The sequence below is a fragment of the Castor canadensis genome, chromosome 16, assembly GCF_047511655.1.
Source record: "Castor canadensis chromosome 16, mCasCan1.hap1v2, whole genome shotgun sequence".
NCBI lineage: Eukaryota > Metazoa > Chordata > Mammalia > Rodentia > Castoridae > Castor > Castor canadensis.
In genome coordinates this window covers 28,983,726-29,010,544 of record NC_133401.1, presented here as the reverse complement: position 1 = coordinate 29,010,544, position 26,819 = coordinate 28,983,726, and the positions used below count along the sequence as shown (strand labels likewise).

At 42.1% G+C, this 26,819-nt stretch overlaps 1 protein-coding gene across 4 annotated transcripts in view; it reads left to right on the top strand.

Annotated features, from left to right (window-relative positions):
• LOC109678995 (uncharacterized) overlaps positions 1-25,596 on the top strand; it is a 79,322-nt gene extending 53,726 nt beyond the window's left edge. For 2 of the 4 annotated variants that reach the window (XM_074058448.1, XM_074058449.1), the window contains exons 2-4: positions 13,098-13,485; positions 21,515-21,641; positions 23,326-25,596. In XM_074058448.1, coding sequence (XP_073914549.1) covers positions 13,453-13,485; positions 21,515-21,641; positions 23,326-24,725 — 1,560 coding nt within the window. In that variant the 5' untranslated portion in view covers positions 13,098-13,452 and the 3' untranslated portion in view covers positions 24,726-25,596. Of the gene's footprint in view, positions 1-11,329; positions 11,472-11,559; positions 11,838-12,464; positions 12,609-13,097; positions 13,486-21,514; positions 21,642-23,325 lie in introns of those variants that run through there. The other 2 variants (XM_074058447.1, XM_074058450.1) reach the window with 2 other exon arrangements.
• Positions 25,597-26,819: the final 1,223 nt, after the last annotated feature.

The window sequence follows — 26,819 nt, the reverse complement described above, 5'->3', positions numbered from 1 at the left end:
ACCTGCTCTAAATGGTATATAAGGAAACTCCCCTTTGTTCTTGGGGTTCAGCCTTTGGACTCCAGACCTCTGATCGCTGCCAGCTTGCTTAATAAACTTGCTTCCCGAAAACTTTGGTGCCCTCTCTGTCTCTGTCTGAGCCCTCCTGCACAAGAGAAAGAGACTGCTAAGGCACTATGAGCAGCTTTTTCTGGCAGTGAGGACTGGAAGTGGATGGTGATCGTTTTACATCGTATTTCCATTTTCTATGTATTCTGGAATTCTGGTGCTGAATAATTACATGTTGGAATGAGGGAGAGCAGGGGATGGATGAGTTAGGCAGTGAGGCAGCTCTGCCTTTCCACGGGCACAGTGTCAGTAGGCTAACTCTCCACTGATGTATAATCACTAGATAGCAGTTCCTTTTGAGCAGGCCTGAAGAGTTCTAACTCTCCATACAGCCTTCATGACAGGATTCTCTGCTGGTGGAGCCACAGGGAGGCTATATAAAAAATGAAAACATTGAAATAATGTCATGATTCTTACCAGGGTATACTTGTATGAAATTAAAAAACCAATAGCAAGAGAAAGGGTACACTTACAGAATGAACATGTGCTTTTGAATGACCAGTGGGTAATTGAAGCAATCAGGAAATGAAAAAACTGACAGAATGAAATGAAAAGAAAGCCTGAAGTTGAACAAAACCAAAATTAAAGAATAATCAATATGAGATTCAATCTGGAAAAAAAAACAGTAGAAACACATAAATCAGTAAACACCTCTCAATCGTAATCCTAAATGGAAATGGACTTAACTCTCCAGCCAAAAGACACAGGTTGTCAGATTGGATTAAAAGTCAAGGTCCAACAATCTGTTGGACCTCAAAACCAAAGACAAACTAAAAGTAAATGGTTGAGAACATTCACCAGCTCTGCCTTTAACTACCAGAATGTTGGTGTGTTCACTCCACATAGACCCATAACTATGACACAGTAGTAACTAATGAGCAAGCCTCAGGTTTTTTAACTTACTCCAATGCCTTCATGACAGCTTTGCCTGCTGGTGGAGGATCCTTTCTTGGAAGGTCGGGCTGCCTTTGAGAATCCATACCTGTAGGCCTATGGAAGCCCTGAAACTGAGCCAAGGTGACACCCTCAGGAGCAACCTGGATGGCAGGACCTCCACCTGGCCTGGATTCTTCTCTCCTGTTTCTAAAGAAACTACAAATTGTCCCAATGTCACTCCAGCTCTTCAGTCGTTAGTGCATGAAGATCATTACATAGTGTTTATTTGCCTTCTAGATTGGAGACATGCACATTTCTCTGAATGAATCTATGCATAGTGTGTCCTTTGAATCAGTAGCCTTTAGGAGCATCTGAAATATCTTCCACTTCCTAGAGCATCCAGTGCTGCTTAGCATGAATGATACATCTCTAAATTTTTGGGTGCCCATTTGTAGAGAACTTCCCAGAAATTTGCTTCTGGTCCCTTTAAGAAAAGAAAGGCTCACCCTTACTGTATAGGGTTCCACTTTCATTTCTAGTGCCCTTGATTCATGTCCAGTGCTGCTCCAGAAAGGACAGTGCACACGAGAGGTATGGTACCCAGCATGCTGTTGTCCCCATTGTGATTGTACCAATTAGCTTCCTGAAAAGGGTCTTTCTCATGATTGGATGGCTTGTTCTAGGTTGGCCTGATGTCCCAGTACTTTCACAAATTTTAGCAGATTTGGGGTCAGATTGATAAGCAGAGTTTTTGGAGCTGTGTCTACCAAGATGTGGCATGAGGGTAAGGTCCCACAGGAGAGGATATCTGCATCACACAGCAGTAGTAGAGTGTCCTGGTCCTCCTGTAGTGTCTCCTTAGAGCTGCAGTGCTTGGTATTGGATCACACAGTCAGGAACCCACAATAGCAATGCACCTGAGTATAGGGATGGTTGACATACCTTGCATTGTCACCACATTTTAGGTCCTTCATTTCCAATTGGTGAGGTCCTCCTGTGTGAGGACATCAGTTTAAACCCATATTTTCTCAGGTGCCAGAGGCTGTTCCAGGTAGAAGGACCACTCTGTGTAAGGGCACACACAGTGTGACTGTTGAGGGAGTTGGAAACATGCTGGTCATTTACGGCATTTTACCTTAATTCTCAGTGCATCGGGAGCCATGGTATATTGTGAACAAAAGTACCAGGTCTACATTAGGCTTTTCAAAGTTTCCCAAAAGCTGTCGCAGTTACAAGGCAGAGGATGACACTGAAGTATAGGGAAGTTGATTCCTGTGTGTAGTGTCTCAGAGCACTCCAGAGTCAGCACTGAGGTCTGAGGCTCAGCTAATTCCATGATCCTGGCCTCCTGGCTCCATGGTGGAATGAGCCTGTGGAGGCCCTTTCAGTCATCTAACTGTCACATAACATTGACTTGCTTTTCAACACAAGAGCTTTGTGTCCCTAAACACTTGGCTGGCACTGACTGAGTTGAGGATGTTCTGGTCCCCAACTCACCCTGCTCTTACACACTGTCTCTGGATTATGTCATACTCCTCTGCCATTATTTCAGCATTTGGGCCTAGGGACTATAGAAAACCCTCAGTCCAAAGTTCTAGTTCCAGTCACACTGTGTAAGGCACTTTGGCTTGAATTGTTTGCAATTAGTAGAATGAGGGGTGAAAGATTATTCCAGGCACAGATGTCAGAATGTAAATCCTGGGGACCACAGGATATTTTTCTCATAGCAGCTGAGAATGTGGGTGTGGCAGATGGGTCTAGAATGACTGTAGAAAGTCAAGATTTTATTGTGGAGATTATAGGGGAATGAGAGGTTGTCACAGAGGAGGAAGGGGATCTGTCTCAATTCTTAGCAGTCAACAGACTGTGTAGTGTAGATGTGGTTATAGGAAGTTTTATTTCAGAGTCTGCTGCATAGGTCCAGGTAATATTTGATGGTGAATTTAGTAGTGTGGTCAGGAAGAATTAGAAAATGTGCGTGGATCCTGGATCTCTTAATGAATTAGGCTTCTAGTATCAGAGGACAAAGATTTTAATGGATTTTTTAGGTACTAGTGTCCAGAAACACTTCATTCTGTCAAACAGATTAAGTGTACCATTGGAATGGATAATGATATTGATTTTATATACAGACAATAGCTAAAGAAAGAAAATGCAGGACACCTGTGATCTTAGCTCCTCAAAGGGAGATATATGGAGGATTGCCTTTTGAATCCAGCCCATAGAAGTAGTTTAAGAGACCTTATCTCAAAAAATGCCCCATCAAAAAAAGCTGGTGGAGTGGCTCAAGTAATAGAGCACCTGCCTAGCAAGCATGAGGCTCTGAGTTGAAACACCAGCACCATGAAGCAAAGAAGAAAAGAGCTGAGACAAAAATGCAGATTGGCCATTCCAAAGTTGCAAGATAAACAGGGAGACAAAACAAGACAGTGCCTATTTATTTAATATCAGGTTACTTCAGATAAATTTTTCTGTTTTTTACTTTTACTTTTTGGTAGTACTGAGGTCTTCTATCTTTTGAACCACAAGTCCAGGTCAGGTTACTTTTTTATGAAAGAATTAAGTTCATTATCATGTCACCAGAAATTGGTGTTTTTGGGAAATTGGACTAATCCCAGATTTTCTAATTTTAAGGGTAAAGAAACAGGTGGATGTCAAGGGTGAATCTATGTTTTCTGGATTTTAGCAGTTGTGAAGAGAAAGTCAGTTGTAGGAGCAGTTTTAGTGGAAATATATAGCCATTGGATTTTCACCATCCTAATAGTGTGAATCAATAACATGATTTAAAGAAAGACTGTGAATGTTTCAAGGAACCATTAAAAGAAACATGAACAGGGCAGGTAACTGTGCAGGTGTGGAACTCTGGAGAAAATTCGTGAGGGAAGCATGCAAAGGTAGTGGCTAGTGTTTGCCTTGAGGTTTTTCTATGCTGTGTGGATTGCAATAACAAGGGGAATCCTAATTGTACAATGATTGTGCTCTTGCCAGCCTGTTGATCTGGGTTTTAGTTAAGGACTGAATTTGGGGGGTGGACTCCATCACAAAAGCAGGTATGTGAGTGGGTATGTTCTAATAGTCAAGATGCTCTTGCAGGTTACCAGTGCTTTCAAAGGATGAGGTCCATGAGCTGGATCAGAGATCTATAATAACTGCTGGGAGTTGGCACTTCAACTTCAGATAGTCCTTTTATTCACTCAGCTTTTTGCTTGGTAGAATTTTCTTATAACCCTTGAGATGTCTAAGAAGTTACAGGTTATATAACTGTAGGGGTGCAACTTGTCACCTGGGGTAGCCATTTTCCGATGGTGGAAGGCGACGGGCACAGGGTTCAGAATGATGAATAGCAGTTGATGATGTTGTGACTGGTGAGACACATCAAGTACACCATTATTGATAAGGGCCATAGGAGTCTGGAAATCAAATACAGTTCTTAGTGGCAAAGGTTGGTGCAAGGAGCACAGGCATTGTAGCTTTCAGAGTAGTGTGCCTCTCACAGTGGGCACAAGTGTGTCCTATTTGTGACACCCACACTGTGGATACTGTATGCCTATGTGAATAGGGAGGGCAGAGAAGTACCTCTATTTATGGTGCTAGAGGATGGAAATTGCTGGGGGAGTGTGTTTGAGAGAGCTCTGGTCCAAAAAGTGAGGTGCACCTGGAGGGAGCATGTAGGATGCTGGTCCTATGGACTTGCTGTTGGTTTCACAAAGCTGAAAGGTGAGTGCACATTAGGTTATCACTGAGCAGTAATATCTGGAGAACAGTTGTGCAGTTGACTGACATGAGTGGATATTGCTCTATGTGCCAGTTTCAGGAGTTAGATTGTGTCTCCCTCCTCAGATATATTAGTGTTGTTGGAGGAAAGAGTGATGAAATATGCATAGAGGAAAGACTGTGCCTCAGGCGCACTGGCATCTGGTATCCTCTCTGAAGTGGTGAGAGTGATATGTGGGGCAAACAGATGATGAATATTGTTGAATAGGTTGGGTTAATGTGAATCACCTCCAGGAGAGCTGATCATAAATGTTCTGTTCTCACCATGGCAGAGCTCTGTGACCTTTGAGATGTGATCATTTCCTTTTCCCAGGAGGAATGGGAGTTCCTTAGTACAGCTCAGAGGTGCCTGTACATCCATGTGATGCTATAGAACATTGCACTTAAACCTCCATAGATAAAGTAATCACATTCATCTGTACTCTGCTCTGTGCTCACCTTCTTTTCCCCAGAAGCAGCTCTACCTCCTCACTACTGGTAGTTGAGCTCTACTAACTTACTCACTCTTTCCCATGTGTGTTGTGGTTACTACAGCTGAGCTCTGTGCACTTTCCTGAGTAGCCTTAACAGCTGATGCTATAATGAATTCAACATATAGATTGGGAGGAATATATGTGGAGGTCATCTTAACCAGGTCTCTTTTGGTCACCTGCTTCCCATATGTGTCATATATGACTACTTCTGCCCCTTTTTCCTGACATTTCATACACCTGTCTTAAGGATCACCAGGAATTGTCATCCTCAATGTCCACTTGGCCCATGAGCTATTCTTCCAGACCCCCTTCCAGTATCCATTGTAATACTTTTTTCTTTCCTCTGGTCCCTTGTGTGCTGGGTATCCCTGTGCCACTCCTCTCCTGCCGGTCTGTAGCTAGTTGGTTTGTGTTCCTGTCCTAAACTGTGCAAATGGTGTGCTGCTAAAGTCCTGGTTGCTACATCAGACAAACATGGAAAGATGGTCTCAGAAATCCTTAGTCCAATTGAGGGGCACCTCGTAGAGGTCATGACTTCTGGGCTGTTTTCCTATCAGATGAGGAAACTGGCTTATGTCTTTAGTGTCCTATCTGCAATCCATTGCACCCGCTGGAACATTCTCAAACATTGACTCACACCTAATAATATTTGAGTTATTAACATATACTTAAATATTGCCCAAATGCAGATTGAGTTGTTTTATTGGATTTGTACTCAGACAGTCTTTTTTAAATTTAATTTTATTTGGTAATATATTACAAAGTTGTACCAGGGATTCATTGTGAGAATTCTAAAAGTGCCTACAGTATATCTCAGTTACATTCCCCTGCTCCATCGTTTTCCTTTTTACCCCTCCCTTTTTCTTAGAGCAGCATTCCATTTTCCTGAATGATCAGTCTTTTTTTTAATAAAAAATTTATTATGATATTGCTGTTCTGGGGGCATTTTGTGACATTTTCAAAACTACTTACCTTGGCAGTCTGTTATACAACATCCTTTTCTCACCAGCTTACAAATTCTTTTTTTATTATCATTTTTAGTATGGGGATTGAACTCAGGGCCTACGTCTTATGCCACTCCACCAGCCCTTTTTCATGATAGGGTCTTGTGCACTATTTTCCCCGGGCTGGCTTTCGGCAGCTGCGACCATCCTGATCTTTTCCTCCTGAGTACTAGGATTATAGGTGTAGCCACAGTGTGCTGTGGCATGACCTGCATGGGTGTACTTCTGAACCTGACTAGGAGTGATGAGGAATGAGAAATAAAGACACACACACACACACACAGACACATATAAACATAAAACAGAAAGCTGGGTACCAGAGTGCTACATGTTCCTGGTGGGATATGTGAGAGCCTACCTGGGGCAGAGTGTTTATTTTCTAGGTCAGTACAAAGAAAAGACTCATGTAAAAATCAAGCTTCAAAAATTCTTAGGCCTGAGGTAAAAGGAATTAGGTCTGGTGGGCTAATTTTCCTAAGGCTATAGAATCTTAATTACAACACATCTGTTCTGGAAATCGTCAAGGCACGCAGGACACCTTATCTAAGGAATTGATCAATCTGACATCAGGGAGTCTCCAAATAGTTCTGGTACTTTATCTGGTTTTGCATCAGGGGGCTGGTATGCAGACACAGCAGGATGTTTTCTTCAAGGAGTTACAGGAACTAAGGTCAAGACACCAGGTGCTGGGAAAACTATGGTAGGAGAGGCTCTGCAAGCTCCATTATTTCCCAGTCCAGGGTTCATGCCTGGTCCCCAATAGCCCGGCAGCTGGCAAGTTTTTACTAAATAATATGATGTGGTGAATTTGGGAGATTTTGTGTGTAATAGTAGTATGAAGTGGCAGTGCTTCAAGGCTGTTCATCGCTTCTGCCTGTCCTCCAGCTCATCCTCATGTCCTGTGTGTTTTTATGTTTGCAAGAATCTACTGTATAGGCACAGTTCTATGAAGCTATCCCTTCTAAAAATTGAACCGTTTCCTCATCATGACAACATTCTTATAGTGTGAGGGTTGTCTAGATCAGCAACACAATGTGTGCCTACCATGTGCAAGTGTTGCGTTGATTGTTAGCACCTGGCAAGTGAAAATAATTAGGACCTTTTAGGAAAAGTACTATGGACCTTTTAGTATTTAAGGAAGTACATGCCTTTATGGTATACTAGAGAGTACACACTAGACCGAGGTCTTATGAGTGTAAGCAATGTGGCAGATCATTTAGGCAAAGAGTTGACATTGCTGTACACCAGAATGTCCACTCTGGAGAATGGCCTTGTGAGAACGAAAAAAGTGGGAAAGCCTTTGTGCCCAAATTAAGTATTCATCACCAGATATTTCACAGTGAGGAAAACCCCATGATTCTGATTGGTATGACATGTGACTTAGCCAAAGAGCTTTCCTTTGTACACACAAAAGTGTTCACATATGAGAATGGCCTTATGAATGCAGCAACTGTGGGAAATATTTCACACCAAAGGTATCGCCATCATCACTAAAAGTACCACACCACACACAACCCCGATAATGGTAGCAAATAGGAGAAACATTCAGCCCAAGGTCCGACCTTATTTAGCAGGAGAAAGTCCATTCTTGTAAACAGCTTTGGACCTAAAGGGAATGTGGTTTTTGTTCAGCATATCCATACTAGAGAGTCTTACAGATCCATGTGTTTGAACTGCCTTACATCGCTCTGGTTTGTGTACTAGTAAAGGCATTTTTTGCATCCCTCTTTAATCTTGTTTATTATTTATACTGTATTGGCTCACATTATATAAAATTAGCCTATTATGTACATGAGGTGATGGACAGTTTTTAGCACCCTCACCCATTTGTGCCACAGTGGGCATAGTACAATGGTAATTTCAGAAACAGTTTTTGCCTAATGTAGATGGCTGCCAAGGACCTCATTTGAAAGTACATGGTACTTTCTGGCACTAAATGGAAATTTTCATAAGGGAGGTATAACAGTTTTAAGTATATAATGTACCAAAAGTTGATATACTCAATTTTCTAAAATAAACACTATTGGACATAAAATAACAGATAGTAGCAAATAAAATAATAATGGCTAACATCAATACCACAATCCCATGCAAAGATCAATCATACAAACAAATCTAAAAGGAAACTTCAATTTAGATCAACTAGACTTACTAGACATTTACAAGATATTCCATTTTACAGCTACAGATTACCTATTCTTCCCAGCAGCCTCCTCCAAAACAGAGCACATTTTGTACCATAAAGCAAGATTTAACAAATACAAAGTATAGACATAATTTTTTGATTCTTAACAGAGTGTAATGGGATAAAATTAAAACCAATAGGAAGAGAAATATACAAATATAGATTCAACAATACGCATTTGAATGATCAGTGTATAATTGAAGAATCCAGGGATAATAAAAAATTGTCACAATCAATTGAAATGAAAATACTACATACCAATACTTTTAGAATATAGCAAACAATTCTAAAAGCAAAATTTAAAGCCATTATCCCAACAGTAAAAATTCAGCAAGGTTATCAAATAGCCTAATGATGCAGCTCAGGGTCTTTGAAAAAGAAGAATAAAAGAAATGCCAAATAAGTAAATGGAAAAAATAATAAAGATCAGGACAGAAATTAAAGAAGAATAGTCTAAAAGTACCACAAAAAGGAACAAAGAATTGTTTATAAAGGTAAAACCAGATTGAAATGCCTAAGCCAAAGTAACCTTCTTCCCACAAATAGAGACCAAAATTAATAAAATTTCATGTGAAATGGAGATATTATAGCAGATACCAATGAAATACAGAGAATTATTGCAGATATTATGAAAACATATTTCAATAAATTGGAGAATCAAGAAAGCATGTTTTCTTTCACACATGGAAGATAGATCCAAACATAAACGTATACACAAAAACAAGCATGATCATATACAAACTCAGATGTAGAACATGATTGTAAGAGTGGACCTAATCTATGGAACTTGGTGAAACAGCAAAAGGAAAAGTGAATGACAGAGCGTCAGTAATATCATATAACATAAGAAGTGAAAGTAGAGGATGTAAGGATGTATATTGAAAACCTGTTGAAAAATGGGTGATGGGAGATAAAGGGGTAAGGGAGAGTATTCCAAGGGATTGAACAGACCAACGTAAAGCACACCCATACTAGGCATACCTCAAGATTCCCCTTTGAACATCAAATATTCATAATGAAAACCAGTTCTGTAAAATAGGTAGAGTGTGTGTATGGAGGGTAAATAGTGTTAGGGGAGAGGGTGAAGGAAGGAGATTAAGGTGAAGGAAGGAGATTAAGGTGACAGTATGGTCGATGGACTTCATATACCTTTATGAAACAGAACTAAAAAAACCTCTTGCAATTGCTTTAAGTGGGCTGGGGAGGGAACTAAGGTAGAGAGACAATGGAGGCAATGTAAATAATGTACAATATAAGTCTAATTGGAATTGTGTCTATGAATCCCCACCCATATATTCAATATATCCTAGTGAAAAATTTATAATAAAGAGAAAGAAAATGGATAAATTTCTAGATACACTACCAGCCAAAATTGAATAAAGAGGATATAAACAACCTAAACAGATCTGTAGTTGCTAATGAGATGAGGAAGTAATAGTCTCCTCATGAACAAGAGCCCAAGACTAGGCAGATTCCCTGCTGATTTCTACCAGGCAATTAACGAACAAGAATGCTCCCTAAACTATTCCATAAAAATGGGAGGAATGCTACCAAGCTAATCATAAGAAGCCAGGATTTCCCTGATATCAAAACTGCATAAGGAAAAAACAAACAAATAAACAAAAACTACAGACCACTTTGATGCTTATAGATGCAAATATCCTTAAGAAATACTTGGAAACCTAATTCAACAATACATTAAAGACATGCTACATCACAGAATGTAAACTAGTACAACCACTATGAAAATCATTATGGAGGTTCCTCAAAATACTAAAAATAGACTTAAGACTCCACCACCCACTCAGGGCACATACCCAAGGTGAATAAATATACAAGGCAGACACCTGCATGGCCATGTTTATTGCAGCACTCTTCACAATAGTTAAACTGTGGAAACAGCCAAGGTGTCCTCCAACAGATGAATGCATAAAGAAAATATTACCTAAAATGGGTGACCAGATAATAATGGAGCATGACTGAAAATGGGATAATGATGGAAATAACTGGGAAGGAAAAAGTCAGAACATTCACCTCTTAAAGGAGTTAGGCTTATAGCTCCTTGTCAGTACACAGCTCTCAAAGCAGAAAAAAAAAAGAGATAATATTTTTTCCACCCCCAAACTCTTACAGGCTGCTGGATCCTAGGCAGTTGATACCCTTTCTTCCTAATAGGTGGAAGCCCAGTCAATTGGCATATGCTTTTTCTATTGGTTCGGACTGGCTTGTTATCATTCCTTGGAATTAGACAGGATTGAAACCATTTAACATTTTGGGCTCACAATTGATGGCCTACAAGGTGGGTGATCTTACAGGTGTTTCCAATTTGTGAAGAAACACCTCCCCAATCTCAAGTTTCAGAACAAGCAGCAGAAAATTACCTATTTGTAGATCTTCCCAAACTTATAGAATACTAATGCTGTCCTAGAGGTTGTTTGTGCCAAATGGAGGGCTCCCTCTGGGAAATTTTCAGTGCAACTTGCTGTATGGATCTTGTTCACTCTCCCATCTTCCCTGTTTGGAGTATAAAAGTTTTGATCAGAAGGCAGATCAAACCCCTAGGGAAACAGGCTGGGTCAATGGAAGATCCAAACACAGAGCTTGTAGGAAAAGGAAAGCCTTCTAGGGAACAGTGCAAAGTGCAAGTAAGTTTTGAAGGACAAAAAAAAAAAAAATCACAATGATAGCACACACCCGCAATCCAGGCCACTGAGGAGGTATAGGTAGGAGGATGGTGGTCTGAGAAAAAAATTTTTTTTTTACCTTGTGTTTTTCCATTATTTAAACACATATGGATGGTGAGTGGGAACAAGGGTAATCATTACCAATCACATAGTCCCTTTAATTTTGCACCAGTTCTCCTACAGTGTGCTTTGCAAATAAAGGATTGTGTTTCTACCAATCACAGGTCTTTTACTAGGAGGAAATGTCTTGACTAATGGAAGTGGCTGATGTAGCTGTTAGTGTTCTGTTGACCTGAAGTTTGTTCAACATCTCAACATATTTGGCCAACATCTCAACTTATTTCAAGGACAAAGAGCTTTCCACTGGGTATTTATAAAAAGACTTAACAGCAAAAGTACTTTAACAATATTTAATAGTGTTCTAGCAATTCTTAACTACTGCTTCACTCTTTCAGATATAGGTGGGCACCTACCATCTGTTTCAGGAGGACTTACCAATGGATAACCCTGTTTCAGGACAGTAACACAGTTTTCTCAGATTGGTCTACTGCATATCAACACAATCTAATGAAAACTTGGGGTCTTAGTGAAAGCAGAGTTTTGATCCTGAGACCCAAACTCCTGAGATTCCATATGCCTGGTTCAGCCACCCCCCAAATGCCAAATATAGGGGCATGGTGAAGGCAGAGGAAGATTTATTACAAGGCTTGGGACATGCTGTGGGAGAGGTAGAGTAAGTATTCAGCTCATGTTCAGCAATCTACAGATACAGACATGAGTTATACCTTCAAGTATACAAAAAACTGGGGTTAGGGGACACACCTATGCATAGTTAAATAGTCCCAGTCATAATTATGTACTGGATGACTATTTTCTCAGTCCAAGGGTACCCAGAAGGGTTCTGGAGAAGATGCTATCCCATCATGACCTGAGAGGAGCAATCTGCTTTTCATGAAATGATTATACCTGGGTGCAGCCAGGTATTTGTATTATAAGTAATTGTCGTCGTTTGGAAGGGTGGTCTGTCCTGCAAGTGTCTGCTGTTCCTTATGGGAAGTTTCAGTCCCTTGTCATAAAGATGTTATCAGTTCTGTCCTTCCTGAAAGTGACTACAAAGAGAATGGCTTAGAGCAAAGACAGATACAAAGTGGAGGCAGGAATGCCAAGCTTCTCCTGTTTTTATTTAATTTGCGGGCTTATGTAAGAAGTCAGTGCTTATAGAAAAAGCAGTTTGAGCACCTCTTACATTTAACCCACAGAATAGTGCTGTTTCTTGAGCTTGCAGGCCCTCTCATCTGAAGGGTGTATTTTCCCTTTGCTTTCCACTAATAAGCCTTCTCCTATTTAAATTTCCTGTCAGTGCATGAATTCATTCCCTGTGGAGACCAAGTCTTTGAATGCAGTAACAGACAGATGCGGTTGAAGTGTGAGGAGCTATGTGCTATCCAAGATGGCAACTATGAGAGGACAGCGAGAAAGGGGAAACTCACACCATGAACAATGGGTATGGGGAGCAGTGTTACATTACCTTGGGAGGACCATGGGATCTTGGAGCACAGGGCAGGGAACTGTGGACTCAGAGTTGAGTCCCTGTGTTTGTCTCCAGCTTTACCCTAGAGCCCTAAGCTCAGATCGGGAAGTAAAAACCAACTTCCAGCTTGGTGCTTTGTCCAGCCTTGGTCTTCAAGAGGCTCAGCCCCAGGGCTGACTCAGGGCTCAATCCCTTCCACAGACCCAGGCCTGATTGGGACCTAAAGGAAGTACTGCCCTGGGAGCTAATTGGCCTGCCTCCTGTAGAGGCCTGCCTTGCAACCCTTCTGCCATGACCCAGCAGGCTGCAGGGATAGATAAGGTTGAAGTTCTCCTAAGGAGTAAGTTAAGGAGGGATTTAGAAAAAGAACAGGTATCTGCCAAGGCTGACATGAAGCCCTGGGAGAAAGCTGAAGATGGCATTGCCAGTGTCCCACCAGGGCTCTCTTGTCTTTTGTTCCAGGGGATTGCAGGACCACTTGTCTCCTGTGCACCCAAATCGAGCGCTTGGAACTACGTTACCCAGAATGCTCTGTAACGAATAGGAAGATGTTTAGCCAATGAACAGTCAGTAATGAAACGCTTCCAGGTTTTCGGGTTCGCATTGGGATGGGACTTCCGGCCTCATCCTGTGACGCAATTGTGTGATCTGTGCTTAGTGAGGCTTTTCTGACTGGGGAACGTGAAATCAGGATCAAGATTACGCAAGTGGAAAAGCAAGGACGTGGCGACATTGGGTTGTCCACAGTGCACCGCACTTTTTCCGAGGGACATTTGAGGTGACGGCCTTTTCCTGATACTTATAGCCTCTGAGCAGCATGGCGGCCTCTGCGGGGAAGGATCTGCCTCAGGTAAATGCCGCGTGTTTCCGCCAAACAGCCTTCAGACCACCCGAGTGATAGGGCATGGTTTGGGGCTCCTCATTGAGCCACTATACTCTAGTCTTTGTGTCCAAGTCACAAGAGGTGGTGCGGTCGTCTCTGCACTCAAATGCTCTACTACTTACCTATACCCAATTTTTTTCTTTTTTCTTTTTTCTTTTTTTTTTTTTTGAGGTCCTCAGGGCTTCTCCCATTCAAGGCAGGGACGCTACTATTTGAGACAGGCTTCCAGCCTGCGGCTCCAGATTTCTTAAGCTGCTAAATGAGGTAGAGTAGGCTCCACCACCCCTAATGCCCGCTCCTAATGATGGCAGCACTGATCCCCATGTTATTCTTCAGCACGGGACGGACGGACAGACATCATCTAAACTCAGAGACTGGAATCCGAACTCGGCAGAGTCGCATATTGCTCAGGAAAGGGAGGTGAATTGAGGGTCAAGCTAGGACCCCCAGGTGTGCGGGGTGGGCACCGTAAACATGGTGTGCAGATGTGAACCCTGTAGCTATAGGGACAGGACAGTCTGATAGGGTGTCCTCATGGTGCCATGGGTGATGCATGTGTGGATGCTGATGTCTGGGTGTTACTGAAGAACCTGATGCTGAAGTCAAGATCTTTGCTCTTTTGCTGCACTTCAGACTCACCAATTACGTGGTGAGCCTTGGTGTATCTGGGGTCTTTCAAGAGGTGTATTAGTTGCTTAGGGCACAGTGGTCATAAGCTACTGTGAATGAGTCTGAAGAGGAAGACCACTCAGGCTAGACAAAGAATAAGAATTATTGGCGGGACAAAATCTGTAACTAGAGAGCGGACACGAATGGCACAATGGGTGGTATAGGGCCAAGGATGTTTTCAGATCCATTGGTGGCTCTTGGAGCCTGAGGATGAAGCAAGAAGAGAGTCAGGGAGGAAGGCTTTTAGACTAGGTTGTGAGGCTGATTGTGGCATTGGGGACTGGCAGTGCACTGGGATCATTTAGATCATATTTCTGTTTTCTTTGTAGTCTGGATACCTGCTGTTGAATTACATATAGGTACAACAGTGATGTCCCTAGGAGGTGGGAGTGGGTAGGAGTGCCTGTGGATGTGGGGCATTGTGAAGTAATAACGAGGGCTTAAGAAATGTGGAGGAGTCCTGTGGAATAGTGTCCTTAGGGTCCTGGAATTGAGTATATGAATAAAGGGTGCCATAACATATTGCAGGTGAGTCTGGATTTTCCAGGAGTGCCTTTGTGAGACTCCTCTGAGTTTGGATACCAGGCTGTTAATTTAGATGATGTCTGTTCATCTCCTTGATGGTGTAGAACAACACAGAGATCAGTGCTATCATTACCTGTGAGTAAGCATCGGGGGGCACTGGAGTCTGTTATCCCTGTGGGGTAGAGAGTTTGACATGAGGGAGAGCAGGGGATGGATGAGTGGAGTAGTAACTTGGAGTCCTGGGAACGAAGGTGAACATAGACTAAACTTCCTAATAGAGGCAACACTGCCTTTCCACAGCCAGAGTGTTGGTCTGATAACATCCCCCGATCCATAACTATGAGATAGCTGTTACTCCTAAATAGACTTGAACTCTCTGTCCAGTCTTCTTGATAACCTTGTCAGCTAGTGGAGGAGCCTGAATTTGAGTGTGGAGCTGCCCTTTATGAATCTGTCACTGTAAGCCTGTTAAATCCTTGAAACTATAGCCAAACAGATACCCTCAGGACCATTCTAGGGGGCAGGATCTCCACCTGTTCTTGGGTCATCCTTCCTGTTCCTAATTTATTCTCTGAAGTGCCACCATGTCGAACCAGCTCTTCAGTCAACAGTACATGAAAATCTGTACATAGTATTCATTTCCCTTCCAGATAGGAGACATGCATGCAGACTGTCTCAGTGAGTCTATGCATGATGTGTCCTTTTGAATCAGTAGCATTTACAAACAGCTGAAATCATGATATCTGCACAACACAACAGCTATAGAGAGTACTGCTCCACCTGTAGTGTCTGATGCCAACTACCATGCTGAGGGACCTAGCTTGGGATTTGGTCTCATAGTCAGGGACCCATAATATCACTGCACCTGAGGATAGGACCTTGTGAGGTAACTGCCACTGTCACTAAATTTTATGTCCTTTGTTGCTAATGGTAGAGACCCAAAATATGAGGAAATCAATTTAAACCCAAGTGTTTTTAGTGCTGGTATGTGTTCCTGGCAGCAGGACCACTGTGTGTAAATCCTGTTGAGGGAGTTGGGAGCATGTTGGTGAGTAGAGGCATTTTACCTTTATTCTAAGTGTGCCAGTAGCCATGGTACATTGTGAACAGAAGAGGTACCTTGTCTCCTTTAGGCTTTTCAAAGTTTTCCAAAAGCTGCTCCCAGTTAAAAGAAGGCAGATGATGACACTGAAGTAAGGGAAACTCTCCTGTGCTGTGTCTTAGAGCATTGCAGGGTGAACATTTAGGACTGAGGCTCAGCTAATTCCATGATCTAGGCCTCCTGTCTCCAGTGTGGACTGAACCAGTGGATGTCCTTTTGGTTTTCTCCTGTCAACTTGTGCCCCTAAACATGTGATTGGCACTGAGTGGAGGATGTTCTAGTGCCTCACTCACCCTGACCTCACACACTGTCTCTGGGTTATGTCTGGGACTCCTGCCACTGTTTCAGCCCTTGAGCCTAGGGATTCTGAAACAACCTGAGTGTAAAGGTGCAATTCCTTGGAACTAGTGGAATAGGGTGAAAGGTTATCCCAGGCACAGATGTCAGAATGTACAAATGCAGTGAGGAGGATGAACTGTGTCCAGGAGTGTAGGATATTTTTCACATGGGAGCTATATACATGGGTGTGGCACAGTGGCTGTATAGAAAACTAAGATTTTCTTGAGGAGATGATGGGAGCAATGGGCAGTTGGCACAGAGGAGGAAGTGGATGTGACCCATGTCTTAGCAGGTTCCCTGTGAGTAAAACATGGAGAACAGATTGTGAGGTGTGAATGAGGTAATAGGAAGATTAGGGAGGAGGCTGCTGCCAAGATCTAGGTGATGTTTAATTGTGGTTTGAGCACTATGGTTGGGGAAGAATTGGGCAATGTGCATGAATCCAGGATGTCAATATTAATTAGGACTTTTTGGTGTTGGGAGCAATATTAAAACAATTTCATTTAAACATCTTAAATGGACTTGTTTTAGTTCTAGCATCCAACAACAATTCATTCCGTAAAAGAGAGTAAGTGTACCATTGATCTGGGTTGATGAAGTTGGTTTTATATACAGAGAATGACTAAAGAAAGCAGAGACAGAACAAGAATAAAGCAGATGTCCATCCCAAAGTTGCTTTCCTTGAAAGATGAAAAGGTAGACAGAAGAGGATAATAGTTGATTTGTTAACATTATGGTATTTCAGGTTACTTTTGCATTTCTTTGGTTTTTTTTCTTTGTTTATTTTACTTTTGCTGTTACTGGGGTTTGAATTGGCTCTATCACTTGAACCACACCTCTATCTCAGGTTGCTTTCATTAATTATCCTGTCCCCAGAAACTGGCCTTTTTGGAAAATTGTACTAACTCTAGATTTGCTGATTTTGAGAGTAAAGGAAGGGTGAATGTTAAGGGTGAATAAGATTTCTGAATTTTTAGCAATTGAGAAAACAGTGTCTCTTATAGGAACAATTTTGGTGGAGATGTCAAGATGTTTGTATTTTCACCATCTAAAGAGTTTTAAAGTTTGAAGGAAGCATTACTAGAAACCTGAAGAGGGCAGATATCCATAGAGGTGTGAAACTCTGGAGAAAATTCCAAATGGAGACATGGGGAAGGTGGTGACCAGTATCTGCCTTGGGGTATATCTGTGACTCTGCCAATTGCAGTATGAATGGGGAATCCTATTCATGAGATGATCATGTTCTTACCAGTCTTGAAAGAGTAGGCTGATCTGGGTCCAAAGTACACCACGTGGGTGGGATGTAGCCCATCGAAAAACCGGGTGTGGAAGAGAAGAGGTCACGCGAACATCCTAGCAGTCAATATGGTCTCGCAGACTATCAGAACTTTCAGAGGATGAGGATTGTGGGATGAAATTAGAGGCCTAGAATAGTTGCTGTGTGTTGGCACTTCAACCAGAGGTAGTCCTTTTATTCACTCTTGTATAGGCTTGGTGAGGATGTGGTGACTGGTGAGAGCCATCAAGTACACCATTAGTTGTGAGGGGCATCACAAATGTGAGGGTCAAGTACTTAGTGGCAAAGGTGCACAGTCATCGTAGCTTTCAGAGTAGTGTGTGGGTTGCCTCTGACAGTGGGCACAGCTGTGTCCTGTTTGTGACAAACACAGTATGGACACTGTATGCCTAGGGGAATAGGGCGGGCAGAGTAGTACCTATATTACGGGGCTAGAGGGCAGAAATTGCTGGGAAGCATGTTTGTGACACCAGTGGTCGAAAAAGTGATGTGTACCTGGAGGGAGCATATGAAATGCTAATGCTGTGGACATGAAGCTGAAAGGTGAACCCATATTAGGTTACCACTGAACAGTAGTGTCTGGAGGACACTTGTGCAGTTGACTCATGTGAATGGATATTGCCCTGTATGCCAATTCCAGGAGTTAGATTGTGTCTCCCTCCTCAACAGTATTAGTGGTGTTGGAGGAAAGAGTAATCAAATATGCATACAGGGGAGATTGCCTCAGTAGCACTGGCCTCTGTTATCCTTTATGAGGTAGTGATGGTGACACAGGGGTAAACAGCGGATGGATGTAGGGGAATGGGTTGGATCAACATGGAATCACTTTTCAGAGAGAACCTGATCATTAGTATTCTGTTCTAACTATGGCAGGCCTGTACGACCTTACAAAATGTGATCATTTCCTTCTCTCAGGAGTAGTGGAAGTTTTGTAATGCAGCTCAATTTGCACTTATAACCTCCATAGGTAAAGTCATGACATTAACCCATATTCTGGTTTTGCTTGTGTGCTTTTCCCCATAAGCAGCTTGACCTCTTCAGTGCTAGTTGTTGGGGTGGTTAATGTATACATTTTATTAGTGGGTGTGTTGTAGTTGCTACAGCTGAACCCTGTGTACTTCCCTGAGTTGCCTAATAGCTGGTGCTATAATGAGAACAAGCACAGATTCAGGAAAAAGATGTGTGGCAGTTAACTTAATAGGTCTTGCTTCAGTCACCTGCACCCAGACAGTGTGACTGTTTAGATGTATTGGCCTAGTTGTGCCCCCTTCCTGACTTTTCATACAGCTCTTTGTTTGAGGATCACCAGGCATTGCCATGATTAATCTACATGGGCTGTGGGTAATCTGCCAGACTTCCTTCCAGTCTTCTTTGTAATACTGTTTTTCTTCCCTCTTGTTTCTTATCTGTAGAGTTGCCTGGGATCACTCCCTAGTGAGATGGTTTGTATACCTGTCCTGAACTGTGCATGTGGGGTACTGGAAAAATCCTGATTGCTTTCTCAGGCAGATGATCTCAGAAATTTCCAGTGCAATTGAGGAGCATGATCCATGATCCAGACCTCCTGACCCCAGGGTTGACTGACTCTGTTGAGGCCTTTTTGTTCATCTGCCTGTCATTCAACACAGAGTTCCCTGTCTAAAAAAGAGCTTGTGCTGCTAAATATGTAACTGGAACTGTTTGGAGGATGTTCTTCTCCCTCACTACCCCTGATTTCCCATTGTGTCTCTGGATTATGTTTGGCACTTCTCTGCCACTCTTTCAGCCCTTGAGCCTAGGAACTCTGAAAAACCCAGTGTCCAGGGTTGTAATTCCAGGCACACTGCATAAGGCACAGTAACTGGCATTGCTTGCAACTAGTGGAATGTGGGGTAAAGGTCATCCCAGGCATAGGTGTCAGAATGCAAATGCAGGGAGGTGAGGCTGAACTGTTTCTGGGGACCACAGGGTATTTTCTTCATGGGAACTGTGAATGTGAGTGTAGCACATGGGCCTGGAATGGCTCTGTACAAAGTTAAGATTTTCTTGTGAAGATTGTGGGAACAATGGGAGATTGGCACAGAGAAGGAAAGGGATCTGACTCCACCGACTTCTTAAAGGTTCCCTGTGAGTAAAGCAAAGAAAACAGACTGTGGTGTGTGAGTGAGGTAATAGGAAAATAAGGGTCCTCCAAAGGTCCAGGTAATGTTTGCTGGTGTGTGGAGCAGTGTGGGTACTGAATAATTAATTGGAAAATGTGGGTGGATCCTAGATCTCTTAATTAATTAGGCATTTCTGGTGTCAAGGAAGAAACTTAGAACAATTTCATTTAAAGACCTTAAATCGATTTAATTTACCTTCTAGTTTCCAGCAATACTTCATTCCATAATATTGAAGTTATTTTTATATACAGAGAATGACTAAAGAGAGCAAAAACAGCAAAAAACAGATTGGGTATCCCAAAGCTTCTTTCCAAGTAATTTGAAGAGTGAAACAGAAACAAAAAAGGACTGTGGGTGATTTGTTATCTCATGGTATTTCTAGTTGCTTTTTCTTCCTGTTGTTTTTTTTCTCCTCTTTGGTGATACTGGTGCCTTTGGCACTTGAAGTACATCTCCATCTTAGGTTACTTCTTAATGTAGGGATTTGCTTCAATATCCTCTCCAAAAGCAGTGGCCTTTTTGGAAAATTGTGCTAACCCCAGAGTTTCTGATTTTAAGGGTAAAGAAGAAAGTAAATGTTAAGGGTGATGTAAGATTTCTGGATTTTTTTAGCAGTTGAGAAGAGAAAGTCTGTTGTAGGAACAATTTTAGTGGAGATACCAAGAAATTGGATTTTTACCATGTTAAGAGTATGAATCTTTCAGGAAGCATTAATAGAAACATGAAGAGGACAGGTGTGCATATACATGTTACAGTATGGAGAAAATTCTTGATGGAGACATGCAAAAGCTGGTAGCCAGGGTCTGCCTTGGGGTGCATCTATGCCTTTGTTGATTGCAGTACAGAAGGGTAATTGTAACCATGGGATGATTGTGCTCTTTCCAACCTTGAAAGATGAGGCTGATCTGGGTTTCAAGTACAACACCTGGGTGGGGATGGTGTCCATCACAAAAACAGATATTTGACAGGGGTTAGAGAGATGGTCTGAGAGGTTACCAATGCTTCCAAAGGATGAAGGCCTTGAGATGGAATCAGAGGCCTAGAAAAACTGCTGCAAGTTGACACTTCAACCACAAATGGTTCTTTTATTCACTCAGCTATAGGCTTGGCAAATTTTTCTTATAACCGTGGAGGTGTCTGAGAAGTTTCAGATTGCCAAAATTTGGGGTGCCAGGTTATTACCTAGGTGAGCCACTTGCTTATGTGGAACGTTGGGAATGAAGGATAGCAGGTGAGGATGCTGTGACTGGTGAGAGACATCAAGTAAACCATTAGTGGTATGGACCATGGAAGTCTGGGAATTGATGACAGTTCTCAATGGCCACAGTGGGAGCACAGGCATCAGCCTTCAGAGTACTGCATGGGTTGCTTCTGACAGTGGGCACAGCTGTGTCCAATTTTCACCAACCACTCTGGATAGGGTACACTGAGGCATATACAGAGGGCAGAGAAGTACCCATATTATTGGACTAGAGGGTGGAAATAGGTGAGGATTGTGTGTGCAAGAGCTATGGACTAAAATGTGATATGCACCTGGAGGGAGCATGGGAAATGGTGGTCCTGTGGACTTGCTGTTGATGACATGGGATGAAAGGTGAGCCCACATATGGTTGTCTCTGAACAATACCATGTGGAGGACATTTGTGCAATTGACTGACATGAGTGGATATAGCTCAGTATGCCCATTCCAGGAGTTAGATTATGTCTGCCTGCTCACGTCCAGCCGGTGATGTTAGAGGAAACAGTGATCAATATGCATAGAGGAGAGACTCCATCTCAGGAGGTTGGCACCTGATAGCCTCTCTGAGGTGGTTAGGGTGAAACATGGGGTACCAGAGGAGGGATGTAAGGGAATGGGTCATATCAACATGGAATCATCCTAGGAGAGAAGCTCATCATAGATGCTTGTTCTAACCATGGCAGGGCCGTGCAGTCTTTGAAGATGTGGCCATTTCCTTCTCCCAGGAGGAATGGGAGTTCCTTAATGCAGTTCAGAGGCACCTGTACCTCCATGTGATGCTGGAGAACTTCGCACTTGTAACCTCTGTAGGTAAGTCCATCACACTCACCCAGATTCTAGTCTTTGCTAATTTTCTTTTTCCCAGAAGCAGAAGTGTCTTTAATGCTACTTGCTGGGCTGTGTTAACTACCCACTTTTTTGTGGGTGTGTTGTAGTTGCTACAGCTGAGCCGTGTGCATTTTCCTGAGCTCCCTAACAGCTGCTGTTATAATGAGTATGAGTACCGATTTGGCAGGAGTGTGTTTGGCAGTCCTTAATAGGTCTTGCCTCGATCACCTCCACCATGACTGGATGCCTGCTTAGGCCTTATTATGCCTCTTTTTCCTGACATTTCATTACAGCTGTCTGCATGATCATCACCAGGCATTGATGATCACTTGGCCAACTTACTGTTTTGTCAGACCACCTTCCAGTTGTCTTTGTTATATTGGTGTTTTCCTCCCTTGTCTTGAGTACTGATTTACCCAGGCCGCTGCTGATAGATTACATGCACTTTATCTGTAGGTAGTTGGTTTGTGTACCTCACCTAAACTGTGCGAGTTGGGTGCTGGAAAAATCCTGGTAGCTACATTGGGATAAACACGGAAAGAGGATCTCAGAAATGTTTGGTCCAATTAAGGGATAACTGATGGAGGTCATGACATCTGGGCTGTTTGCATTTGATGAGGAAGTTGTCTGATATCTTTAGGGTTCTACATGCAATGTACTGCATCCTCTGTACGGCTCTCCAAGAGAAACCTGCAGCTAATAGAGTTTGTGGTGAGAACATAGCCTTCACTATTGCCCATATGTAGTTCAATCTTTTTGGCCAATAAGCCTCAGGCTGTCTTTTTTTCTAAATTTAGGTCTTTTTTTAAATTAACATATCATATTTATACTGGGGTGAATTATGACATTTACAAAAGTGATTACAGTATACCTTAGTTAGATTCACCGCCACCCCCATCTTTCTCCTTTTTTCAATTCTCCCTCTTTGTAGAACCATTTCAACAGTTCTCATTGTTTCACTTTCATATAATATCACATAGTTAATTTGAAAAATTTTTATTACCCAATTGTTGTACTTCAGCACATTGTGATATTTACAAAAGTGCTTATTCAGACAGTCTTTTATACAGCATGCACTTGTCACCAGCTGATGGGATTTTATTGAATAAGATTGTGTGGATAACTGAGCAATATGGCTCAAGTCTGTGATCCTAGCTACTCAGGAGGCAGAGATCAGGAGGAACAGGTTTCATAGCCAGCCATGCAAATAGGTCATGAGACCCTGTCTTGAAAAAACCAAACACAAAAAAGGACTTGTGTAGTGGTTCAAGGTGTAGGTCCTGAACTCAAGCCCCAGTTCCAAAAAAAAAAAAGTTTGTGCAGTGATTTGGGGCATTTTCATTGTAATTCATGGAATGGCATTACCTGAAGGCATTTTGCCACTTGTCCCTGTTCTCCATGTCACCTCCTTTCCTGTGCTGTTTGCAAGATTCCACAGTATTTAGAAGCCAGTTGTGTGAAGCAAACCCTTGGACAAAATGAGCCCTGCTTCCATTTTCTAAAAACATTCCTATAGTGTAGCTTGTGTACATAGTGATAGGCTAGCCCTGGGCTTCTCTCAGCAAGTCCATAATTAATAAAAAGCTTACAACCCTTGTAATATTATGGGTTGGCCCTACTCCCACCAGTGTCTGCATGCATTTCATTGTGCTTTCTCTGCTTTTAGGTTGTGCACATAGAGTAGATGATAAGGAGGCATGGATGCACACTGTTTTTCTGGAAGAAGTGTCACACTTGAGGACTCCAAATGCAGGTCCCTCCACCCAGAAGATTCACCCCTGTGACATCTGTGCCTTTGTCTTGAAAGACATTTTGCACCTGGCTGCTCCACTTGTGCAGAAGCTATACATGATTAGAGAATGTGCATGCCTAGCCCAGAAGCATCACACTGCAGAGAATCCCTTGAAGTGGGACATGGACAGGACTTCATTTGAGAAGAGCTGTGAATTATTTGTGTCCGGGAAATGGTTCAATTTTAAAGACCTTTGGAAAGATTTCCCAGCTCTTTTTGGCCTTCCAAAACCCCACGTCATTTGTAATGGTGAGAGGACAAATGATGCTGAATTAGAGGAGACCTTTAACAATGGAAAAAGTTATTCCAGGTTGGTTAACAGAAGCAAGGCTTCCAGCCATAAAAATGTGGCTTATGATAACCTGAGAATCCACAGTGGAAAAAAGCTTTATGAGAATAGGAAGCCTGAGAAAAACTTCCATGATGTCAACTCACTTGGTCAGCACCAGAGAGTTCACATTGAAGACAGGCCTTATGAGTGTAGAGAATGTAGAAAACCCATGAAAGAAAGAAAGGCCCTTATTATACACCCAAGAGATCATACTGGAGAAAGGCCTTATGAGTGTAGAGATTGTGGGAAATCGTTTAAGGAAAGACATGCTATTGTTATACACAAGAGAGTCCACAGTGGAGAAAGGCCTTATGAGTGTAGAGTATGTAGGAAATCTTTTAAGTACATAAGTGATACAACTAAACACCCGAAAATCCACACTGGAGAAAGGACTTATGAGTGTAAAGTATGTGAGAAATCCTTTAAGCGAGGACGTGACCTTACTGAACACCAGAGAGTCCACAGTGGAGAAAGGCCTTATGAATGTAGAGAATGTGGAAAATCCTTTAAGGGAAGATCTGTTCTTACAAGACATCAGAGAGTTCACTCTGCAGAAAGGCCTTATGTGTGTACAGAATGTGGAAAATCATTTAAGCACATAAGTGTTATAACTGTACACCAGAAAGTTCACACTGGAGAAAGGCCTTATGAGTGCAGAGAATGTAAGAAATCCTTTAAACGATTAAGTGAACTTACTGAGCACCAAAGAGTCCACAGTGGAGAAAGGCCTTATAAATGTAGAGAATGTGGAAAATCCTTTAAGGGAAGATCTGCTCTTACAAGTCATCAGAAAGCTCACTCTGGAGAAAGGCCTTGTAAGTGTAGAGAATGTGGAAAATCCTTCCTGGAAATAGGTACCCTTTTGGTACACCTGAGAGTACACACAGGCACAGGTTTATTGACTGTGGACAATGAGGAAAATTCTTCAAACAAGGTCACTTAATTTACACTAGAAAGTCCAAGTGGACAAAGGGCTAATGAAGAATATGGGAACGTGTTTGAGCACACATTTAGTCTTACTCATCAGAATAATCTCTCAGTGAGGAAAACTCTACTATGATTTTGAGTTGTGCACATGTATTTTGAAAAGGAGCTTGAATTGTTTTTCCCAACTCAGACTCGAGCAATCTTCTGCACAGTTCACTTGTCACCAACTGGCAAGATTTTACTGAATATGGTTTTGTGGTGATTTTGGCAGATTTTATGGCTGCTCATGGATAATAGTACCATGAAATGGCTCGTTGTGTTACTGATCACCAGAAGATTCACAATGAAGAAAGACCTTTTGAGTATAAAGAATGTGGGCAATACTTTCATCGAAGATATGCCCTTACTGTATACCAGAGAGGCCATACTGCAGAAAGGCCTTAGAAGTTTGTGTATTTGGTGAGCATTATAAGAGTTGTTCTTCAGGTTCTGGACTCTGCAAGGCCTTGACCAGAAGGAAATCATTTCTGCACTATTTTAGAGATGCCATTTGCTTCTACCACCATGAACTTCAGGGGAAAAAACAAAACATAACAAAAAACTACCATGACATGCTAAGGCAAGGAAGATATGCGTGCTTCTGTTGCAAATTCTGTGGGCAACTTTATTTGGTTTGCTGTGTGATCTTGCCATGTAACAATACCTGTATGACCAAATGTACTCAGTTCTGATTAGCTAGAGGTTTGCAAGGAAGGCTTAGCTTCTTGGACGATTTTGGTGTCTTATGATACTTGTAGTTGGTATTTTTACCATCAAGTCTCTAATTGGTAACTGTCTGCCTGAGATTGCTAGGGTTTGTGCAGTAATAAAGGCATTATTTTTTTGCATCTGCGTTTAGTCTTGCTTGTTCTGTTATCTGAAATAGGTCACATTACATAGAATTCCATCTCTGTGTATGTGAGATGATGGAGAGTTGTTTGGAACCCTCAATTCTTTGTACCTCAGTAGGCAGTGTGTAATGGCTGATGATAGTTTCTGAGAGAGGTTTGGTTAATGTGGATGACTGCCAAAGACCACTCATAAAATAAAAGGACACTTTCTACTCCTGTTTTGTGACCTGGAAGCTTCCATATTTTATGAGGTTATAGTTCATCTGAGGAGTGGTCACTTTTTAGGTCAGCATTTATTGTGTCTGAATAATATGAATTTATGCGTTATGTTTTACATCAGATGTTACAAAATCCCAAGCAATCTGAAAAAGATTATTTCTCAAGATTACAGAAACATCTGTATGGTCTATGGTCCATAATTCCACCAAATAATGATAGTACAACTCTACAGACCAAGCCATGTGCACATGGGCCTTTGAAGGACATTATGGAACTAACCTATACCACCAAGCATGAGGATGCAAATAGTGTACTCAACATGGGATTGCTGAACATGCAGTCATGATCAAGGATACACAGTGCGAAGGTAAAGCCGTAGCAGGGGTAGGTTGTCCCCAGCACTCAGCAGCTTCTCATAGGGACATCTGTTATGACGTCTTTTTTTAGGCCTCACCACATTTGCTGATCACCATGTTGGCCTCCTCCTAGAGCAATCTGGATCAGGTAAATTCAGCATTTTTCCTCCAAACTGCACTCAGCCCATTGAGTGGTAGAACCCAATTTTTAGCTCCTGATTGAGCCACTATACTCATTCTTTGTGTCCAGCTGTCTGGGGGACATAAATACATCTTTGTGCACTCAATGCTCGACTACTGACCTAAACACCCTCCCCCACCATGCACACATCCCTTTTTTTTTTTTTTTTTTAAAGTACTGGGTCATTGAAATGTGGGGTTCATGCTGCAAGGCAGGCTTTCTTATCACTTGAGTCAGGCCTCAGTCCATGGAGTCCTGATTTCTTATAAGCTATTAAGATGAAGTTGTGGGTGGCTCCTCCATCCCTAATGCCACTCCCAACTGATAGTTGTTCTGATCACTGTGTTGCTCTGCAGCAGAAGATGGACAGACAGACATCATCTAAACTCAGCACCAGAAAACCAAACTCAGTGTTATCTCATGCTCATGAAAGGGAGGTGAACTGGGAGTTAATCTCCAACCCC